Genomic DNA, 23,124 nt, shown 5'->3' on the forward strand with positions numbered 1-23,124 from the left:
GACAGCAGAAAAGAGAGCAAAAAGGCGCCATTTTTCGTTTCCATCAAAAATAAAATATTATAGCCTGTTCAGACCTCACTAAAAAAAATTTATTTCTTTTCCAGCACAAGACGCCACTCATTTATTATTTTTCACAGGGATGTGCGAAATTTTGTTCAAAATGTTCCAGTGGTTAAAAATAGCAGCATCAAAATTCCAGGTCTTTTAACTCAAACATCAAAGGTATCACGGAATAAGTTTTGATTTTGAATATGCACTTTGATGTTGAAATTGAGGAGGAAAATCGTTTTTTGCTGATCGAAAAATGTGTATGAAAATGGCTGACGATGTGCCATCCAGCTCAGTGTTTTGTAGAACATTATTTATTACATTCACTATGTGGCACAGAAAGCCAACCCGTGTGTGACATGAATGGTGCTAAATTCACCCAAAACCAAGAAATCATTGCTGGTTGCAGCCCAGTCTCAAAAAGAGCTTCGAGTTCGCTGTGCACACATTTGTGTACAAAGGGCCTTAAAGGGGCCCAGAAACACAATCTTAGTTAACTGTTTTGCCTGTTGATTGCATACAGTGAGTTATAATGGTGCTATTTGCGTCGGTTATACCGCGTACATTCCGTTTTTTAATATTTTGTTGTCATCCCAAAAACAACTTCATGGCTCTGATGGTGTCGCCACACAGTGGCGGGTTTTTAGCAGCGGATATGACATCACCTGGCGCGAGCTTGATGATCGGACAAACAGTAAATATACTGCAAATTGTGTGAATAAATAGAGACACATTTTGTCACCTGTCTGCGTTTTATATTAGATCAACAAAAACAACTTGTCTGTCTTAGATAAGAGCCCTGCAAAGCAAGTAAAATAAAAATACACCACCAGGGGCGCTCTGGCAAAAGAAACGACGCTGCCAGTCTCAGCAAGAACGAGTTACAGAGAGCAAGCAACCATGGAGTACAAACTTCCGCGACGTGCTCTGGCTGGCTGTTTTGATTGGTTGCGCCAGGTGCCGTCATTGGGAGAGTGAAATAGGAGTGGGAAGCCCCGCCAAAATCGAGTTGAGGGCAGCGTTTTGTTTGCTTGTATTTTGAAATTTCTTCACTGAATAACTCCCGTTCCTGTGCATCGATTCCCGTAATTCTTTTTAGGTCAGCATCTGTGTGACATAAAGAACCCACCTGAAGTATAGCCGGTATCCCCCCAAGCAGTGTTTCGCAGCCCCTTTAAGAGGGGACAAGGGTCTTAAAACTAACTTTTTTATTTCTTGCAAGAATGTTGTGAAATTTTACACACAGATGCGTTTTTCTCTTCCGATTCCAAATATGTAATCATAATTGAGCTGGTGGTCTTAGATCTTACAAAGCCTAGAATGTCATCAGGTAATTTCTTACTCAGCTTTAATGAACTTTCTCACTACATTTTGTTGCTGTCAGTTACATGAATTGATAGCCAGCGAATTCCCATACCTGATGACATTCTTACTTTTTTTGTTTAGGCCATGTATAAACAGCAATTTACAATTAGCTTAACAAATTGCAGTGTCAAATACTGTGACCATTTACTCTTGACTTAGTATGTCAGGATGACATGCCTTTAGAGAAAAACGAAAAATGTCATCGGGTATGGGAACTCTCTGGCTATCAAATCACATAAGCTGCATAAGAAATTGCCTAATTACACTCTAGAATTTAAGATAACTTTTGGTCTAAGACCAGCACCTCAGTTATGACTACATACTAGGAATGAGAAGAGAAAAACACATCTGTGTGCAAAATTTCATGAGATTCTAGCCACAAATAGAAAGGTCAGTTTTGAGACCCCTGTCCCCCCTTAAAGTGTTAATGATGCTTCTACCTTCAGCAAAACTTTTGTGTCTTCTGTGCTTGTCAGAATCGAGAATGTGCTAGAATTGGGTGGTTGTGGTACATTGTAACCCCTGCTGCTTGGTCCTAGGTGGGGGCCTGCAGTATGTTCCGCTGTCTCGTACACCAGGCAGGCAGCTGTTCTTCCCTTTGTAGTCGGTATCGTAGGTGGTGGCCACTGGGAACGAAGGGTGGTGGTTTTTCTGCCATCATGGGTAGCAGGAGTGAGCACGTGCGGCCACACTCACTTGTGCACTGGAGCACACGCACCTTTCTCGTCACTGTGTGTGAACTCCTCTCATCCGATGGGCTGCCGCTGTTGTTGAGATCCCTCCTCTCCCCTGGTGCAGCGTCTCGGCGCAAGTTTGCCCAGCTGGCCAGGCTGTTCCACCGGACCAAGAAGTGCCACTTCCGCCAGATGTATCCTTTTCCCCCACCTCCGCCAGATAGTGTGGACTGCTGCCACCGGGTCATATTGTTACGGGGCACCTGTTTCTCTCCTCAGTGTGCTTACGAATGTACCGGGTGTTTCACTTACGATGTGCTGCAATTTTTGAAAGCAGCTTAAGGGAACGTCTTGCTGGGCTAGTTGGTAATTCATTGTAAAACTAAAGGCGCCAAAAAACCACACACACACACACACCAGACAAGACAACGGGACAGAGCGCCACTCACAACTAGTTTATTTTGCAGAACCCAGATACATATATACACTTAGCCATCGCCTGCACAAGGAACAAAATTACGCATCAATGTGATAATGAACCCACTAAATACTTTTTTTCCACCTGATACAGAGATACGGAAGTTTCGTGAATTTTTGAAGTTTCAGAGATACAGAAGAAGAAAAGGCAGTTAGTGTGTTAGCGAAACTTCTGTATCTCTGTAACAGGTGGAAAAAAAAGTTTTTAGAGCATTTGTTATCTCATTGATATGTAATTTTGCTGCTTGCGCAGGCGCTGGCCAAGTGTATATATGTATCTGGGTTCTGCAAAATAAACTAGTTGTGAGTGGCACTCTGTCCCGTTCTCTTGTCTGGTGTGTGTGTGTGTGTGGTTTTTTGGCGCCTTTAGTTTTACAATTTTAAAAACAGGCTTGACACATGACGCTAGCGCTAATTTTTGCCCTGTCTGGTCATGTGAGGTGTTTCATGATGAAACAAGTGTGTTTTTTTATCAGCATTAACACATCACTTGTTGTACTTCCAGAGCACAGCACTGAGACAAAAGTTGCATGCATCCTGACATGTGCATGGCGCATGGACAGTGATGTAGGGGCAGTGTGCCTGAACTTGCCAGTGTCTCTGCATTTGTCACAAAGCACGTGGGGCAGAGTAAGGGTGCAGCGCACTCGTTGCATCCTTAGCCCTGGCGTTCAGGCTGGGTGATGCAGCCAACCCGTCGCGTGACAACCTGCTGCTGCACGAGGACCCCGGGCAGCTGGAAGAGGAGCTGCAGCCACACCAGGAGCCACCACTGGTCAGCCGACTCTCTCTCTCTGCGGGCTCTTCTTTCTTCTTTTTTTTTTCACCTAGATATATTTTCTTACCTGTTTATTTATTCATTTTTACATGCTGCAGCCCCTATTAGGAGCTATTGCATGAGTGGGGTTAACAATTTGGAAAAATGGCAATGTACAGTACACACACAAAAAGATTACATCTAACATGGTTGAATACATAGCGCGAACAATGCGACAGGCAGTAACTAATAAATTGAAGCAATGTACAATGAACACAACACAAAGAAAACATCATGTGGCACCGATAGCTGTTGAAAATGAGTTTAGTGGAAGAGATCGCATTATGCCAGGAATTAAGTGCCAATGTTCGATAGTACGAGGAAACAAGCTGTGTTTGAAATTATTAGTATGGGCGAAGTATGGCTTAACATTAGAGCTGTGATGGCTCCTGGTTGATTGGGGAATATCAGGGGTAAGATAGACATTAGGTGTGACATGATAAAGTGAATTGACGATGCAGGGCAAGAACTTCAGTGAATCCACCTCATGGCGTATGGACAATAGTCAAGTCAAGTTTATTACACAGAAAAAATATACAAAGGGGTTAGATTCAAGGGGGTTAGACTCAAAGCGGACAAGGCACAAGAAGGTGAAGAATAGCGATCATATCGACGATGAATGAACCTGATGGCTTTCCTTGAGAGTGCGAAAGTCTAAAACAGGTGGGAACACTGCGCGCATGACTGGACAGCTTTAGCTTTTTTGTGGAAACGGTGTTTGCCAAAATGGCTCTGATGGCCTAGTTTTAGGATTTCACTCAGTGGCACTTGATGGAGTAAATACGGGCATTACAGCAGCATCGTGAAAAAGGGGAGGACACAAGGTGTGGGAATTTCAAATCCATGTGAAGTAATAATTACCTCCTTGGTTATTGAATTTCAATTGCCTGATGTTCAGAAGGATAGATGCGGTATATGTACGACCATTTTTTTTTAAGGTAAAACTCAAATTTACCAAATTCTTGCACACCAAACAGATTTCATACAAATGAGGTTAAACCCAGTTTCTACCCAAAAATTGGCCTTCTAGAAAGAGTATGTTTTTCATTGCACAGAGCTGAAGACACCACAAAAAACTTACCAGGTATGTTATTTGTGCTCCAGAGGTGTGCTTTTGGTTGACTGGCTATTTAAACCTCTTTTAACGCTTGTTATTGATTGCACCACCTTATTTGTGGATAATTCAAAAAGTCCGTATTATATGTGGGAAGCCAGAACTCCTGTGCTCAAGTGCTGTCCACGCTGCTGGCATTCTACTTCATGGTTTTTTGGTGTTTTTAATGGCTGCTGTGATGTTCAGGAAATGTTCTTGCACTGTACAAAGGCAAACGTCTTGCACAGACACAGAAGTGTTGCATAGGACATTGTTAGTGTACGGGAAGAAATAATTGCAATGTATGAGGAGAAAAAAACCTAATATGATAAAGAGTTTTTCTATGCAACTTGGCATTTTGTCCCGCCGTGGTGGCTCAGTGGTTATGGCGCTTGGCTGCCGACCCGAAAGACGCCGGTTCGATCCACACCGCAGTGGCCGAATTTCTTTGGAGGTGAAATTCTAGAGGCCCGTGTACTGTGCGATGTCAGTGCACGTTAGAGAACCCCAGGTGGTGGAAATTATTCCAGAGCCCTTCACTACGGTGTAGGGACACCGTAGCCAGAGTCGCTTTGGGACGTTCAACCCCAATAAACCAACCAGCAACTTGGCATTTTCTATGCAATTTGGCATTTCATCATGGTTTTTGAAAACCTTTGGAAATTCATGTCCCGCACAGAAACAGGCACTTGCAAATCATTGTCTTCCATAAACAGTGACCCGAAAAAGCACGAATCTCGGAAGTTTTTGCTGAAAAACCTGATATGTACCTGATATTCAGCCCCCAAATTCTGGAACAAAAAATAAGACCTGAAAACAAAGGCGCACCAAGATCTAATCCTGACGTGTCACGAGTGTCGGAGGCTGTGATGCCACATTGATGTCCACTGGTAGTGACCTTTATCTGCACTTGGGCAAGTTGTTGCCACTGGGATTCACTTACTGAGCGCTATTGAAGTGTGATGTAAGTCCACACACAAGCGGAAAGTGTGAAAGTATGTCAGCTGCAGCGTATAGGTCCAACAGTGAATTGGAGCGAAAACTATCAACTGCACCATCACATGTAAAGCTAAAGGCATATAAGACATTAGTCAGACCAATTCTTGAGTAATTAAAGTCTAATCCTAAACGCTTCTGGAGCATAATAAAACCTAGCACTAACGACAAAGTGTCATTACTTTCACCAACTGGAAATCCCATTCCGGACCATCTTTGTGCCACTTCACTAAATGACTCTTTTGTCCAATCATTTTCTTCCTCATCCGTTGATCGCCACTATCCCAAACTCCAATCGTGTAACTACTACTGTATGGATCCAATAGACGATATGCGAAATGCGCAGCGCCATCTCTCGGCGCTCCGAGAACTAAGTCCTCCATGTTGGCACGGTACAGAAAACGAAACCGCTGCCCAGCGTTGGGTTAAAACGGCTGCGCTTCGTTTGAAAAGTAAAATGCCGATGCAGTGTGGCGCTACCGTCTCCACTGTGAAAAGACACTACGATGCGTGCCAGAACTAGGTGTGTTCAAGCTTTCCACTTTTCTATTTTTTTACTCCGTCCCAACGTTTTAATAACACAAAACGCCATGCGAGGTATCATGTGTCAGCACGCGGATCAGAGCGCAGCTTTCGCTTTCTGCGCTGATTTTTGACAAATCTCTCGAGGTGATTTGCGTTTAAATTAAGATAACGACCAAAGCCTTTGTTGTCTCTGATCAAAATTAGAAGCCGATTTCGTGCATTTATCAACTCTCCGGTCGGGCGTGAATATATATACACGCATACTTGAACAACGTAATAGAGAAGGTAATTTTTTTGAGCGGGCCAATCGCTTGTGCCGTGGCGAAATAAGTTCACTCGAAGAACCATATGCCGATTACTGCTTAGTTTGCTACGTGTTCAGTTAAGTTTTTCCCGTGTTCAATTAGTTTTAGAAGGGCGAGCAAACTCTCTGGACCATATACGCATATGTTATGCGCGTTAAGGAGTCTGTGAAGCAATTGATACACCCTACGTATAAAAACTGAGGTGCGAATGGTTTATTTCTTGAGGATTCCTATACCTTCGATATCTGCGGTGACGAAAATCTAAAAAAAAAAAGAAGCGAATAATATAGCTACTTGATTATGAAGGAGGGACGCATGTCTAAGCTAGAAAGTACGTGCAACAGTGTTCTGAAAACGCTTCAGGCCATCAGATTTTATTATCGTTGTGGCAAGCTCCAACAGCTTGCTTCGCAACAAAGCCATTTGTCCAAGTTTGGGAGTAAGCTAATTAAGTTTCGGAAGCAACCGAACATGCTAATTTCGCCCCTGCACACACAGCTTGACCAGCGTATTGAGTCTGTGCATATGCACCTACAGCTGTAGCATCGTTCTCTAATCAAGCCGCCGCGGTGGCTCAGTGCTTATTTGAAAAAAAAAAAAAAAAAAAAAGCTGCGTCTTTGCTTACAATATTTTGAATTATATGTGCACGCCTACTTTCCTCTTGTTAATGTCGACTGACTGCGTCTTAAGCAGGACGCGGTTTCAACGAATTGTGGCGAAAATCAACCGACGCCGGGCTCTGAAACGGTGACGTTGAAAACCGCGGATGCGCATTGCACATTACAGTAAAGGAATCGAATTACGTTAAATTGAATTCAGCGCAAAAATACAGACAAGGGACAAAGAGAGACACACTGAGACGTTCACGAGCGCTAACTACCAACTGTTTATTCATGCTGAAGTACCGGGGATATATAGGGATATATAGGTCTGTATTTTTGCGCTGAATTCAATTTAACATGCTTCACCAACTAGCCCGGCAGCTTGCTCTCCTGAATCGAATTACGCAGCTGGTCGAGGGTCCTGTGTGATTATACTGCAATACACGAAGCTCCTGGCGTCGGCGCGAACGAAATTTCGCACTGTCACAGAAGTTTGTCAACACACGTGCGCACTCACCGCAAAATAACCGCTCGCTACCCTACCAGATGAATTCGCGTCCACCTGGGAATAAAATAGCCATGATAATGCGTGATGCTTGAACTGGTGCTTTAATGCGAGCATTAAAACGACAACAGCACACGGTCACGGTTCGACTTTCCAACCCACTTTCGAGTGCGGATTATTGCGATCATCAGCGCCAGACTTCAAGCGAAGCTGAGGATGCGGTAGGAGTAAGCTGGCGCTTATTGAAAGCACCTACATTTGGTCGAAGATCAGCTGTGAAAACAACGCAGCAGCTGAAGCTTGCCTGTTGAAATTCCACTCGCAAGAAGAAAGTACACATAGCAAACGATGCACCAGCTCGACGAGCTCGACCGCGCCAAGATGGAAACCGGAAGTTGTGGGCGCGGTGTTGCCAGACCGCCAAGCAATTTCGCATATCGTCTATTGTGTTTGACTCTCATGGCATTATACCGATCATTAATAATTTAAAACAAACATCTTCTAGCGGAATCGATGGCATTAATAGCAAATTTCTTCGGAATACTGTTGAATATACCTCTATCATTTTGGAAAGCATATTCTCACAGTCGTACCATGATGGCGTACTACCCGAGGACTGGAAAACTGCTAAGGTCATACCTGTACATAAAGCCGGTGACAAACAGAACCCGTCTAACTATCGACCCATCTCTCTCACATCAATACCGTGCACAATAATGGAACATATAATTTTCACTGACCTTGTTAATTTTCTTGAAGATAATAGCTTCTTTTCTCTTACTCAGCATGGCTTTCGGAAAGGTTTCTCCTGTGAAACTCAATTACTTTCCTTTACTAATGATCTGCACTTCTACTTAGACTCCGCGTTTTCCACAGACTGCATATTTCTTGACTTCGCTAAGGCATTCGATAAAGTTAACCATTCATTACTTCTATATAAACTCAGCATTCTAAATATTTAACCTTCTGTTCTGTACTGGATTCGCGCGTTTCTTTTTTCTCGCCTTCAGTTTGTGCATGCTAATGACACTAATTCTTCTGCCGTGCCAGTTGGTTCTGGGGTTCCTCAAGGATCTGTCCTTGGCCCTTTACTGTTTTCTTATTTATATTAATGACCTGCCTGCTACTGTTAACTCTAGGATTTGTTTCTTTGCCGACGACTGCGTGATTTACCGTAAAATAACTAACGATTCCGATATTCGATAACGATATTCGCTCTCTCCAGGTCGATCTTAATAACATACTAGGTGTCATAATTGGAAAATGGAACTAAATATTAAAAAATGCAAATCTATGAGAGTTTCGTGTTCAAATACTACTTGTCCTCTTTATTTTCTTCACAATCATCCCCTTGAAAGCATAAGATCGTTCCGGTATCTTGGCATACATATAACTAACACCCTGTCCTGGAAACTTCATATCGAACATATAGCATCTAAAACAAACAAAACGCTAGGTTATCTCCGAAGAAATTTTACACTTGCTCCATCTTCGTTAAAATCATTATTATACACGACCTACGTACGACTGCAAATGGAATACGCTTCATCCATATGGGACCCTGGACAAGTTTCACTGACACAGGTTCTGGAAACTGTCCAGAATCGTGCAACTAGATTCATTTTAGGCAATTACCATTGTACATCTAGCGTCACCCAAATGAAAAGGTCTTTAAACCTCCTGCCACTAGCTACCCGCCGTAAGCACTTCCGCATCTGCCTATTCCATAAGATTTTCTACTCCAATTTTCAACTTCGCTCTCGATGGATTCAACCAGCACCATTCATTTCTCACTGTCATGATCATCAACAAAAGGTCACAGTGCCTCATTGTAACACAGTGACATGTGTGCAATCCTATTTTCCGCTAACCTCTAAAGAATGGAATTCCCTACCCGCATCATTAACTAGCATCACTGATTCAACTCAATTTAGAAGAATACTTACCACTCTGATTACATAATGATCGCTTTTGTATTTTATTGTAGTGTCGTGTTCTCCACCTACTAGTATTGTTCTTAAACTATTTTATTAATCTGTTCCGAGTTAATTTTGCTCACTTCTGTTTATCTTGCCTCAGTTGTTCTATAGTTTTGTATGAATTGTGCTTTGTTTACTTTTTTCTTGTTATCAACTGCCCTTCCCCTCTGAAATGTACTTTGTACCCTGAGGGTACCACACAAATAAATAAATAAATAAATAAATAAATAGCGCCATAGTTTGGAACCCCCACCAATCATGTCTCAATAAGAAACTAGAAAGAATTCAATACATAGCTCTCCGTTTCATATATTCCCGTCACTCTTGTTTCAACAGTGTCTCTTTTGCACACCAGGTCGAGCATCTTGACATTAGAATGCCGGCGCCAGACTGCCTGCATAAAATTTCTTTTCCTGCTGTATCATGATTGTGTCAACATAGATAAAGAAACTTACTTAAAGCCACCTCACCACCGCTCCAAACGAACCAACCACGACACGTGCATTAGGCCGTTTGCTGCAAGGTGTGATCTGTTTAAATTTTCATTTTTCCCTCGAGCCGTAGAAGTGTGGAATAACCTGCCCTACCAGTATATGAATGATTTGCCACTGGATGATTTTGTTGCTGGCGTTGAATCTTTTTTTGAAAAAAAGTGACTGTTGTAATCTTGTTAACCAATTATTTTTATCATGCGTCATTTATTGTTTGAGTCCGCAGTTCTGCACTCTTCTGAGGACGTGATTTAAGTGTCCTGTATTTCTTGTTTTAGTGCTTCGGAACACCATGCCTGTCCTTTATTGCATTGTTCCACTCCTGTCAGAGCCTGAGAAAGGCTCACAGTATTGTGAATAATACTAATAATAATAACACATACCTGTACTCTGCAACAACTTTCTCTGGCAGTGTAGTGGAAGCTATGGAGCCAAAGCACATCCCCTTTTCTTATGCAGCCAAATATTGCCCTACTTACTCTTTAAAAAAACTGGACACACTAAATTTTAGTTGCGTTTTCTTTCTTTGGAATGATGCGCAGCACATTAGAAAACATAAGAACTCCCGTGGATTGCGCCAACATAGAACATAGGTTTTGACACAGAAGATGCGTGCTGGTCATATGAGGCATACAAAAACTGCAGTGTGGTCCTTGTGTTGTTTGTTTTTTTATTCACATCAACTCTTATGCACGCCTGCTCAAAAGTTTGAATGACAAAAAATGAACAAGGAGCGATAGGTATATATTGCAATTTTCAAACAGAAAAATTGAAATTGGTAAATTGATTTTTGAGAAAACGAAATGGCGCAGCAACTGTCTCACACATCTTGGTGGACACCTGAACCACACCATAAGGGAAGGGAGGAAGGTGGGAGTGAAAGAGGAAAGAGAGAAAGGGGTGCGGTAGTGGAGGTTTCCGGAATAATTTCGACCACCTGAGGATCTTTAACGTGCACTGACATCCCACAGAACACGGGCACCTCTTGCGTTTCGCCTCCATCGAAACATGGCTGCTGCGGCGAGGTTCGAGCCCGGGAACTCTGGCTCAGTAGCTGAGTGCCGTAACCACTGAACCACTGTGCCAGGTATGTCACAGCCGCCATTCGGCTTTTGAAATCGAAACGGCACGAGAAAAAAAAAATCACTTATAAATTACTCAGCTACCGTGCACGTTCCGGCTCATTTATATTATTGTCCAGTGCATCACTTCAGAGAAAAAAAAATTTAGGTATCCAGAAATCTGATGCCTCTACTCCTTTTTTAGTACTTAAAGGGAAGCTGCATAGGCTTTAGAAACCAACGAGCGTTAAGAGGGTTGAATGTGTGAAATTTGCAGGTAAAGCATGCGAAGTCTTTTTGGTTTAGCACTTGAATTCGTGACGTAATCACCGATTAAAATCCAGATGCCCTTCAAGCTTCTCCGCTGTGCACAATGCCAAGTGAGGGGTGCATGATGATGTCATCGAACGTATTGGTACAGTCAGACCGGAATGAAACGCGAACAGCGCCTGTCATCAAAACAAAATATCTTACTTGTGTACTTTGAGCTCCAGTGCACAACTAGCCTGATTCATATTCAAGGGTGAAAGGTCTGTCGAAGTATGTATTTATTAACAGGTTGTAAAGGAATATTTCGCTGAAAAGTGGAAAATTACTGAATATGCTTGTTCGCGTTTCATTCTGGCCTGACTGTACATTTACAACGCACGAACGCCTGCTTTGAAGGAAAAAAACCAACGTCACCGAAAGCGAACCCTGCCGAGAGCTGTTTGGCAGTGTCTAACGAGCCAGGGCAGGGTGTGGCTGACGACAGCGGTAATTGAAATCATACCTTCCATGACGTCACGGTGAGTTTTCCTGCACTCCTCCGGTGCAGTGAGAAGCGTAAAATTCAATCGTCGATTACGTCACTATTTTAAATGGTAGTGCAAAAACAATTGGCATGCTTTACGTACGGCCTATATAGATTTGAATCCTTGAATATCGCAAACTTCTCAAAAAAGTGCTGGAGCTGCCCTTTAAACAGGGGCATTCAGCTTTTTTCCTTCTAGTCATCCTTACAAGGGACCCTGCCACTTCTTGTTAGTCATTTACACGTGGGACGTATCTCTGCTCTTGCCACATGGTGGCCCATAGTCTGTGAGAAATGGAAGCCATGTGCTGAGTAAGATGGCTGAGTACACAGTGAGCGCGCACCAGACCAGGTCACCAAGGGAGACCTGTTCCTGCAGCACAGTGCATGCCACGTACTGCGCCTGGCACGACATGCACATTGCAGGAACTGGGCTGGGAGGTACCGCACACTCTCCACAGGGCAGACCCTGTCTGGAGTGATTTCCATCTGTTTGGGCCACTGAAAGAGTTACTCGAGGGTCGCCACTTGAGCTGTGATGACGCAGTGAAGCATGCTGTCCAGTCATGGCTGTGCCACACTGACTAGTCTTTCTGCGCTACTGGCATTGGATTGCTGGCGAAACACCAGGGAAATTGTTTCAGTGTAGTTGCGGAATACATCGAGAAATAAAGCCTATTTCTTGCGTTATACTATTGCGAAAGATGCAGACGAAAGTCCCAGTTTAACTTGAACACCCCTCATAATTTTGCCTTGAAAGATAATATATTGTCAGTATTTGTTATCGAAGGTGTATTTCTTGCAGAACTACCAACTTTCCTTGTTGAAAGGCAAGGAAAAAATGTTCAGAGTTATTTACTGGGCACTTGTTGTTATGAGAAGCTTCCACAGATGGCGCCAGCTGCACCAGTTGCGGAGTGAAGGTACCGCAATGCAAGAGGCTGCACGGTGCACTGTCAACTATTTGGCAGAATGATAAATTTTGGGGGCCTTCCTAGCCACATTTGGGAAGAAAAAAATGTGATAGCATTTGAAAGTTGGCCCCCCAGCCAAAATTCTAAAGGACTCCGAAAATTTTGGAGGTAGGCCCACCCTAGAAAACGGAAAATAGATCACATTAATAGTTGCGGATGCTCCATCTCTATAGCCTTCCCCTTGTAGAGGTCGACGTGAAGGTCACCCAGGAGGTGACCGCGGCCACGTTTATTAGACGGCTTCCGAAGAGATCGCGGCAGAGCGATGGCGGCAGTGTCCGGCCGAGGCCAAGGTCCCGAGCGTTCTCTGTTGCATGTGCCAGCCACTTCGTCCTTTTCGAGATTCTGCCTCTGTCAGCCGCGCGCATCGCTACACCCTCATTGACAAGACAAACATTCGCTGAGTGTAGCTGCCGTGGTGGCTCAGTGGTTATGGTGCTCGGCTGCTGACCCGAAAGACGCGGGTTCGATCCCGGCCACGGCGGTTGAATTTCTTTGGAGGAGAAATTCCAGAGGCCCGTGTACTGTGCGATGTCAGTGCACGTTAAAGAACCCCAGGTGGTATAAATTTCCGGAGCCCTCCACTACGGTGTCTCTCATAGCCTTAGTCGCCTCGGGACGTTAAACCCCATAAACTAAACCAAACCATTCGCTGAGTGTAGCATTGGTTCTCGTTGAGCATTGTGTGTCATGTAGTGGCACTGCAGACTGTTAGGTGCGTTCTGATGGTGCCTGTGTTCTGTTTCAGCCCAGCAGGGGCCCTCCACTTGGTGGGCGGTGATGGTCGCTCTGCCACCCGCCAGCTGTGATGAGAGGGCTGCTGTCCGCACTGCTGCTGCTGCAGTGGCCAGGGGGGACTGCACCACCACCACCACCGGCCACTCGGGAAACGCATTCCACAGCTAGGAGTCCCCCCAAAACGAGGCCCACACAGCACCCAAAATGTGCATCTGCAGAAAGGTGGAGAGCGCTGTGTCTGTGTGTGGCCTCCTGCTGCAAGAGGCTGCTGGCATTTGGAAAAGTTTTTTTTCTTTTTTCTTTGATAGTTTATGTGCCCTGCATTCTCAGCTACCACACTCAGTTTTGCAAAGCCCTCGGCTGGTGTGGTCACTCGGGGAATGAGAAAGCGAGGCCAGCGTTTTTGGAATGCACCGACCAACAAGATTTCTCAGCAAATTGAAGGAATAATTTGGATGAGCAAACGTCATGCACACTGGCAGGGACACTTGGCCCAGCAACCGTAGAAAATTCATTTCAGCTTAACTATGGCCTATGCATGTATAATACCTGAATGGGAATTGCATTTCTGAGCTGGTCTTCATCAATTATGTGACTGGGCCGGAAAATGCCCGTATTGCGTCATAGCGTGGCTGTGGAGGATGGAGCAAGCTTATGGATGCTCTCTCTGCGGTCTTGGACTCTTTGGTCTTGGCAGTCTGGGCTTGCTTTCTTGCCATGATTTTGGGTTATAATGAGCACTTTGCATGAATTGGGCATGCACCAGTTCAGCATAGATGGGTCAGCAAGTTGGTACTAATACTTCACTGTGGGTGGTACTGCGCAGAGCAGACGAAATACGAAAGTAAAAGGCAACACAGACATGCACTCATCTTCTTTTTTTGCCTTTCATCTGTTTCGCAATGTACAATCCATAAGGTACTTGTTTCAGCTTCAGTCAAAACAAGCAGTATTTGTGTTGGATACAGTAGAATCTCGTTGACATGTTTAAAAAAAAGAAAGTGTGGAGAAAAATGCGCATTATAGGGGAAATGTACGATCCAGGGCACCTAAAATTCTTAAAAACACAACTGTTGAATGAGGTAGAAAGGCGAATATTTATTCACACTTTCACTTCATAACAATATCTTTGGCATTACTTGGCAGAAGGCCTGAACCAAACCTTTGCTAGTGCTTCCAGAATTCAGTTTGCAAATGCGCATTTGCGTTGTTCTTGGGAGAGAAGAAACTTCACAGAGCATCTGGTCAGTCGACAGCAATCGTGAAAGCAGTTGAGGTCTCTTCCTTGTTTTCGGATGCACAAGTGCACTGCAGTGCAGTGTAGGTAAGCTGCTGTGGCATTCTTACTCTTTACACCGCATTCCCAAATAGCCCCTGGGCATTGGCAGTAAAATTTCTAACACGATAACTTTATGGGTCCCGTTCAGCGGAACACCTGACGTCGGGCATGGGTGAAAAATCCCCAGAGAAGCAACACAGGTGGGCCACATGGGCGAGTAACCTAGGAGCAACACGACCTAGGTTACTCGCCTATGTGGCCATTTTACATCATCACAAACTGCTCACTGCGGCAGTCATGATTGGTTGTGAGTGGTTGCTCGAAAAGACCGACCTGAGTCGCCCAAGCCCCACCAGTAACAGCGCCTGCCTTCACAATGCCTGTTGCTTAACCGCTGTGCCACTCTGCAGGAGCGGTATGAAGACCCAGGGATATGTGAATATTAAAGAGAGAATGACCAATTCCACTTGCAGGGGCATTAGCCTGTTAAAGCTATTGCGTCATGCTCATAACGCGGAGCTAAGTATCCACTCCGTTTTTTTTTCTCCACCACCATGCAGACCTTGCGTTCTCACATCGTAGTTCTCAAATGTTTCGCTCCTTTGCCCTTAGGCACTGCGAAGGAGCTCCTGCATTTCTCCTCCTCACGCCGTGTCCCTGTGGCAGCAGCCCGCTCGTATGCTGGCGCACAGTTGGTGTTTCTTCTTCTTTTTTTTTATGCTTCGCCCCTTTGCATGTAGGCACTGCAGGTGGGTGACTGCCACAGCATATAAGTCCTTAAGTCGCATTCTCCTGTTTTTGGCTCATTCATACACTTACACGTCTGGTGTTGGTCTCTGTATTATAGGACCAGAATTTATCAAAATTTTAGGCCTAGTTACTGGGAAATTGTGTAATCCAAGAACGTATTTTGAGCATGAACCGGGCACGTGTCAGTGTGGTTCTACTGTGTTTTTATTTGATTTCCTTGGGCAAATGCACAGGGTGGAGACTTAGGCTGTCATGAGCAAACAACAAACCCACCTGTCCTTTTTCTTAGCAATTATGCCACTGAAGAATAAGGTGCGCAAGTGAAACACTGTGCATGTTAAATCTCCATAACTTGATGGCTTATCCTGGATTACAGTTGTTGACCACACATTTCACTGACATTGTTAATGTGAAGAATGGTGAGTGGGTTCCCTTTCAAATGCAGCGTATAAATGGGAGTGACAGGCCACCTTGATTTGCCCACGGTGCATGGTGACTTTGTGATAATGGCCACCATCCCAAGCAGCAGCGGGTGGACCAGCATTCTGCTGGTGGGGTGTTGTTAGCCAAGTGTTGGAGACTCAATGAAGTGTTCCCGTTTTTTTCCTCCTCAGCTGATGTGTGCTCAGGAGCACGCGTTGCTGCGGTAGGCAGAGGTACTCAGTTTTTGCTGTTCCTTGGCAGCTTTTGTCCTTTTTAGCATTTGGTGCCTTTGGAGCCCGTGCTCATATTTAGTGTGTGATCTGTTTTCCTTTGGTGAATGAAGCTAGTCAGTGTGTTCTGAGGAAGGGGATTGTGCCTTGCTGCTCTTCCCTACTTGCTGCTGCCATCCGGTGTGGCAACTGAAAGAGCTGGTGGTGCACCATGGGAACAGAGCTCCTGCCTTGTTGGAGAGGCTCATTTTGTTCGGTCACATTGTCTCCCTTGGCCACTACTTATGCTTTGGTCTCGTTGCCTTGACAGAAGGCAAAAAAAAAACAAGCAGTAAAAGCGCAGATTTCACGCCTTTGTTGCTGTGTTTGCCTCCTCTTGTTCACCTTTCTCTGCTGCGTGAACGTCCGCTAGGGTTACCCACTAACCCTGAACAACACGAATATTTCACCTCTCACATATGCACAACATTCAAAAGTTGCAGAGATGAAAAGATGTAGGTGACCATCAGGCTCTGCATACAGGCTGCAGTTTAGCAGCTGCACCTTACTTCTGTGTGCTGTTGACTTTTGAAGCCAAGTAATCTACATTAGCTATGATCGTGAACGCCTCATGTTAAATGCGTCAGTGAAAGTTTGGCTTCATTTGAAAAAAAAAAGGAGGCTGCGAATATACGCAAGCGCACCTTGACACTTAAGCCCGTGTCACACTGCGGAAACACAATGACATCAGCCAAACACGTTTGCAAGTGAGCCGTCAACAAGTCGCCTAATCAACTTGTCCCTCAACGTCTTGTCACATTGAACGAATGGCAGAGAAACGAGACAGGTTGCTGTGCTGGTGCCTCGGTGTGACAGCTTGCGGGAACCAGAGCAGAACATTGGAGGGCACTGCGGAGACTGCATTGGAGCAATGCGAAAGCATTGACGCCTCTAATTGCTCCTCTTTGCCTCTAGTTGCTCGTCTGACAATCGAATCACATAATTCACCTTAAACCGCAGTTGATGTACCTTACTCTATAATCAGTTCATATTTAATTCACAATTCATTTAAGCCATGCTTAATTGGATCAATTAACAATTTCAGCACAATTAATCCATTTGATTCACTCTTAATTAATTCCATTTGGAATAGATCAATTTATTTCATGCTTAATTCAAAATTGATTTAGTCTAACTCATCTTTAATTCATTCCTATGTGTCATTAAGCCGCATTATACCCACATTAATTCACCTTACATAATTCACCTTAATTCATTCTAATGCACATTAATTCATCTTAATTTACTACTGGCATTTCTGTAGTTTGTTGTTGATTAGATTTCACTTAACTCCAAAGCCCCCATCGTTTCACCTGGGTATTCATTTGGGTAAAAATCGGTAAATTGGTTTTCGAGGAAAGGAAATAGCGCAGTATCTGTCTCACATATCGGTGGACACCTGAACCGCCCCGTAAGGGAAGGACATTCAAATTCAGTGCCGTGCATTTCAAATTTCATGCCCGCGTTGGCCCCACCCACCTTTCCAGTCACGTGGTACATCACATAGTGTGTCACGTGGCACCGCACTTCTGCCGATTCATATTTCATGCTACTCCCGGCCCCACCACGCCCACTTTTGGTCACTTTTTCGGCTCTAATTAATTTAGTAATGATCCGTTTGGCACCAAAACTTTTGCACCGCATCCTCACACGTTCCCCAAGGCCAGGAGCGATAAATGTAATCTTTGTGGAGTGAGAGGGACGCTCGACCACATAATATGGGAATGGTCGTACTCTCCCGGGGGAATGCACAGTATAGACAGTAGAGACACCTGGGAGACCCTGCTGCGCAGCTCGGACCTTGAGCTCCAGCTCCTGCTCATCCAACTGACTGAAGAGGTTGCTGGGACCCAAGACCTCCCAGCCTGAATCTCAGGCAGCGGCGCCCGCCCCCTGACCTGCGTGTCGGGGAGTGGGTAGATCACCTTATCTGTTGGATATTAAAGTTTATTCCATCCATCCATCCTTCGATCATAACCACTTTTGAGACGATATCTCTTTATAGTTTCCCACAATCACTGCGGACACGGTTTTGAAGGCAGAAAGCGGCCGACATAGCCTAGCAATGCGTTCGCATTAATAAGCAAACAGCGTTTGTGGATGCGGTTGGCCCTGTTCACTGCCCGGGCAAATTTCCTGGAGACACCGCACCAACCCAAAACAAGCACTTGGTGGTGATTCACCGCTTTTCTGCCTTTTGGGCTTGTAAACGTCGTTTGCAAAGTGCAAAAAAAGAGCGTTTCCTTTCGTTGCAGTGCTGTCTGCCACAGTACGGTGTCTTGTAGGTGGGCGCATACAGATGGCAAAGCTACCGTGGCCACCGTCGGCTGGGGGATGCGGCCGCTGTGGAGAAGCACGTTTCTTACGATCCCTGTCGCTTTCTTGTGAGCAAGCGTACACTTCTGGCTCTGTAAGGAGCCAAAAGGAATGCCTTGTGCCTTGTGTAGGGACTGCCTCGGCCGCGAGCTCCAGCAGTTTCTTGACGGGTTTGTGTGCGAGAACCACCCGAGCAGGAGCCGGCATACGAGTGTGCCAGTTGCTCGCGTGAACATGTCGCCGTCTTTCCCGTGCCGCCAGTAAAGTGACCTGATCACGATGATTGAAGAGAGGCACTTTCCATGGATATAACATACCCAAAATATCAATAGTGTGATCTGAAAAAATCTTTGTTTCAAGAGGTCGCTAGTTTAGACCGATTTCACAGGTGAGTGCGAGTTGCCTGTCCTGCTATTTTTGAACTTGAGATGAACATGGAAGCAGTGCTGGATTTTTTTCTTGAATATAGCAATCACAATAATTTTACTAGGTTCCCATTTCACTGCAAGAATGATCCATTAATTATACCTTTTTTTAGTACTCTGACAGTGCGAAACAAGCTCGATGAATCTGCCGAGATTGTGGCATGAATTTTTGTGACCGGCCAGGCTGATAATGCATTGTGGAATATCCGTGCAAAATATGAAATGCGTAGAAGTAGACACATGGCACAGAAAGTAGGTACGTGTAGTCCATGTTTAATTCTCTCTCGTCAAGTTGTTGAAAACGCCTTGCTCAGGCGCCCTTCGCCGCCAGTCGATCATCCAATGCGGTTTCTCTGCAATGGCGGCTTGCGGTCCGATTCAGAATCGATGGCGCAGTGTACCAGCAAGGCTGCTCCTCAGCAACTGTGCACGGTCATAGTTCGTCTGATATTCTGCGAAACCGCCAGTACCTATAGCAGTGCAAGGTGTCTCCAGTTTCGGCAGCTGTGCACACGCAGCAGTTGTGCACAAAGGAGAGCACGCGAGCAAAAGCGGAGAAGCGCAAGGCAACGCGATTGAAGTGGTTTTTCTGGTGTGACAGAGAGTTTCTGGACAAGTGGCACACATGATGTCAACACATGCTGTCGGGTGACAACGACACATTTCCCCATTGTTCGTGTTGCCGTGGTGTGACAGGATCGCCAACTCGGCGAAACCACTGTTTTGTCGGTCGGGTTGGCTGACTGTTTCCGCAGTGTGACTCGGCCTTTAGGTGGCAGCACTCTTACAGGCGTTTCACCCACATGATTTTTGTTCCCAATCTCATTTTCAGTTCAGTGTCATTTTCAGAAGTAATTCTGACTTTTCAGCTTTTCAGATGGTTCTTGCTATTTCTTGATTTTCTAATTCTGTGTTTCGCTTACAAAAAAAAGGACTTTTGCTAATTCCTCCTCGGTTAATTCGAAATCCTGGATAATTCGTAGGATTTGTACAGGCGATTATGTAAATTTTATTATGTTATGTAAATTCTTATGTATTTTTATGTGAATTTTAGCAGAGAATCGAAAACTGCAACTGCTTTCACTGGCTGCAAGCAGCATTCACTTGCATTCACTTCACTTGAGAAGCCGCCACGATATGCTCGGCAACATCGGCTTTTTCAAACGACGTCGCCAGTGGCGTTGCAAGGACATTTGCTAGCTTTGGTCCTAGATTTGTCCATGTACGTTCTATCTGAACCATGAAAGGTTATGCCAAATGATTGTTCTGACAATGGTTGCTATGACAATGATTGCAAAATTGGCTGGCGGCGGCGGCCAGCGAGCGCAGGGGACAAGAACTAGTTCTGCACGCCATTGGCTGATGTCCTTCACCGCATGGGCAAGCAGCTGACATGCCACCTGGCGGAGTTCTCTCATTATCCGCAGATTTTTTGCTCCTTGGAGGTTGGCAGTGCAATGCTTGATCAGTTCATGTACTATCGTGTAGACAGCGGCAGCCGACTACAATCGTGGTGTGGTGACGCCACAACGGTGAAGCGACCATGTGCACTTCATTGGTGCCTGAACGCATTTGGTAATCCAGGCAGCATGCGAAAGAGTTTGTTTGCTGTGCTGTAACACACAGCCTAGTGAGAGAAGCAAGCATTTTCAGGTGTATCTGTAGTGCTTTTCCACCCCACCCTCTTCTGAGCTCTGCCGAAGTCGCATGTTGCGTGTGTCAGCTAGCTGGGTTGCGGCAAGAATAAAGCCCAAGCTGTTGATGGCTGCAGTGCGTAGCAGTAGTTTCTAGACACGCATTGGAACAATTGCAGTGCTGCTCAGCAGACTGCCTATATTTTCTATGCACATATCGCGTGCCGCGCTGAACTTCTCGATACCGCAGCAGCGGCACATTGGTAGTGGACTGGGCGGGCTATTTTAATTGGTGTCGCGCCTTTTCGATCGACCAATGCTCGTATCAAAGGCTATTCTGCACGTGCTCTTCAGGGCTGCGCCACGATCCTGGCACATCTGACCTTGACCGCTACCTGTGCGTGCACTAAGAATGCCGAGGAGGAGGAGGAAAATCTTTAATAAAAGGAAGGGAACTTGTTCGAGCTTACGGGTGGAGTGCTTATTCCAGGGCTCCACTGGCTTGAGCTGCCCTGAGAACCTGTTGGATGCAGGCTCATTAATCCTCCAGGTTATCGCTGGTCAGCAATGCCTCCCTCTGCTCAAAAGATGTGTTTTTTTTTGCGTCTGTAGATTGTTTAGTTTGGCCCCACATCCACAAAATGGAGAAGAGTGTAGGGCAGGCCTAGCATCAGGGACATATGTCGGCGTGTGCTGAAGAATAAAAGCTCTAGTGAACAGTGCAGGCCATGTTTTATGCATGTCGAAGCCGGGAATGACACGAGACAGCGACGATTTTAAACGAGCTTCTGCTGAGAGAGGAGTTAATCATTTAGCAGTCGATCACAGCTTTGTTTAGTGCAATGGTAGGAACGCGAAAGTGCTGTGAATGGTTGAATGAAGTTGTGCACTTACCTTTCTTTGTTTTGCCTCAATTTTGGATAATTCTAAAGCCCGCTTAATTCAAATATTTTTATGTGGTCTGACTGTACCACAGTTTTGCTGTGCCACATCACTTTCACAGCCTTGCTTTTATACCCTTTCCACATGAAAGAACTTCATGGAAACATTAAAAAGGGCACTAAATGGTCTTTGAAAAAGGAATAAATGAGATTCACTTGACTCGCATTGCTTTGTATAGTTGCAGAATTTGGCAGCGTCGTGCTTAGCTGCTGGAGAAGCAGCAACTTTCATACCATTTCATGTGAGTTGCTTACCAACAATTGTTTTTGTTTGTCGCCAAAGCTATTGTGATAATGCATTGAATAAACATCATATTGTGAGAGCTACTACTTCCTTACACTGGTGCATTTGTAAGTGTTGCAGGTATTACGGACTTCATGCTGACCCATGTAATCATATTAAAGGGGCTGTGAAACACCTTCCGAGGAGAGCACAACTCTCTCAATTGCTACACTGCGTTTTCATGAACATCTGAGCCAAATAATACTCTTTGACATGCAGCAGGGAACCCACTGTCGTGCTCAAAAGTTAGTGAGCCCTTTCCGGTGGCTTTATCATGCTCGCATGTTCCTCCGTCACTTGCACCAGCGTATACAAGTTGAGAGATGCCTATTGGTTTTGATTCCTTCAGGTGTCGGGCAGCTGCCGTGGCTGCAGCCAATAAGCTGCGTAGCTCGAGTGGGTTGGAAGCTCTGCTGCTGGAATTGGGGCTGGCAGAGGAGTGCCGACTTTCCAGTGCGCAACAAGTGATGAGAGAAGGAAAAGCACGAAGATGCAGAAATTCAACATTTGAATACAGAAAGCTTGGTTTCTACAAATCGCATTAAAAAATTCTTGCTAGACAATATTCGTGAAACGGCGTGCCTCAGTATCCCAGGCATACCGCAACTTTGCTCAGGCCCCTTTCAGAGTCACCCCTCCTTTCAGGACATGTATTTATTCTACTACCTAACCTCCCTTTTACCTCAGGCTTCAGGCCACACTTGTTAATAAATATGAATGAATGAGGACACCATGTGGCTACTGACATGCTGGAAGTGTTAGGAAGAATTTTGTTAGTAGGATAAATACGTGTCCTCATAAGAAGTCTGTATGCATGAGAGGGTTAAAAAGGACTTTGCTATGGCATGCAAAGCAACCACCATAATCTTGAACAATGTAGAATTGTCTGTGACCATTCAAGATAGATCTGCTCGCTCCTAGTGTTGCAAACAAAATAATAAAGGAGCATGCTCGCAGTTTTGAACATAAACTGCAATGGGGTTTGTACACAGATGAAATTGGGGATGTAATACACAAAAAGCTAAACGGCGGGCAATGCTAAGGCAGCCAGTCAAACCATAGCAGTGACCTCACCTTGGGCAGCACCACGGCACTTAGACTTTGTCATCGTCACCCCCACGAGGTCCCTGGATTTGGCAGTTTGGAGTGTGTTTGGCAAACATAATGAAAAAAAGACAAGGAAAGAAAGAAAGATCAGCGCTCCTTTATGTGACCTTGCTTTTCGTCCTTGTCTTTTTGGTGCTGTATTTGCCAAACATTCATCGTCATCATCCTGGGTGCAATACGAAGAGGAGCCACCCTGGCAACCTGTGGCGAGGACAGGGCAGCAGGAGTGGGTCGTAATGTATCGTGAGGAGGA

The 23,124-nt window shown here is 45.0% G+C and overlaps 1 protein-coding gene across 6 annotated transcripts in view; it reads left to right on the top strand.

The window, feature by feature from the left end:
- LOC149325856 (CUE domain-containing protein 1) overlaps nucleotides 1-21,808 on the top strand; it is a 55,754-nt gene extending 33,946 nt beyond the window's left edge. For 4 of the 6 annotated variants that reach the window (XM_089562616.1, XM_089562618.1, XM_089562620.1 and 1 more), the window contains 3 exons: nucleotides 2,212-2,281; nucleotides 3,240-3,339; nucleotides 13,460-21,808. In XM_089562616.1, the coding sequence (XP_089418742.1) occupies nucleotides 2,212-2,281; nucleotides 3,240-3,339; nucleotides 13,460-13,612 (323 nt within the window). In that variant the 3' untranslated portion in view covers nucleotides 13,613-21,808. Of the gene's footprint in view, nucleotides 1-2,211; nucleotides 2,282-3,239; nucleotides 3,340-13,454 lie in introns of all 6 variants that reach the window. The other 2 variants (XM_089562621.1, XM_089562617.1) reach the window with 2 other exon arrangements.
- The last annotated feature ends 1,316 nt before the right edge of the window (nucleotides 21,809-23,124 follow it).

Source organism: Amblyomma mixtum, chromosome 10, assembly GCF_055824585.1.
Source record: "Amblyomma mixtum isolate Tamu chromosome 10, ASM5582458v1, whole genome shotgun sequence".
NCBI lineage: Eukaryota > Metazoa > Arthropoda > Arachnida > Ixodida > Ixodidae > Amblyomma > Amblyomma mixtum.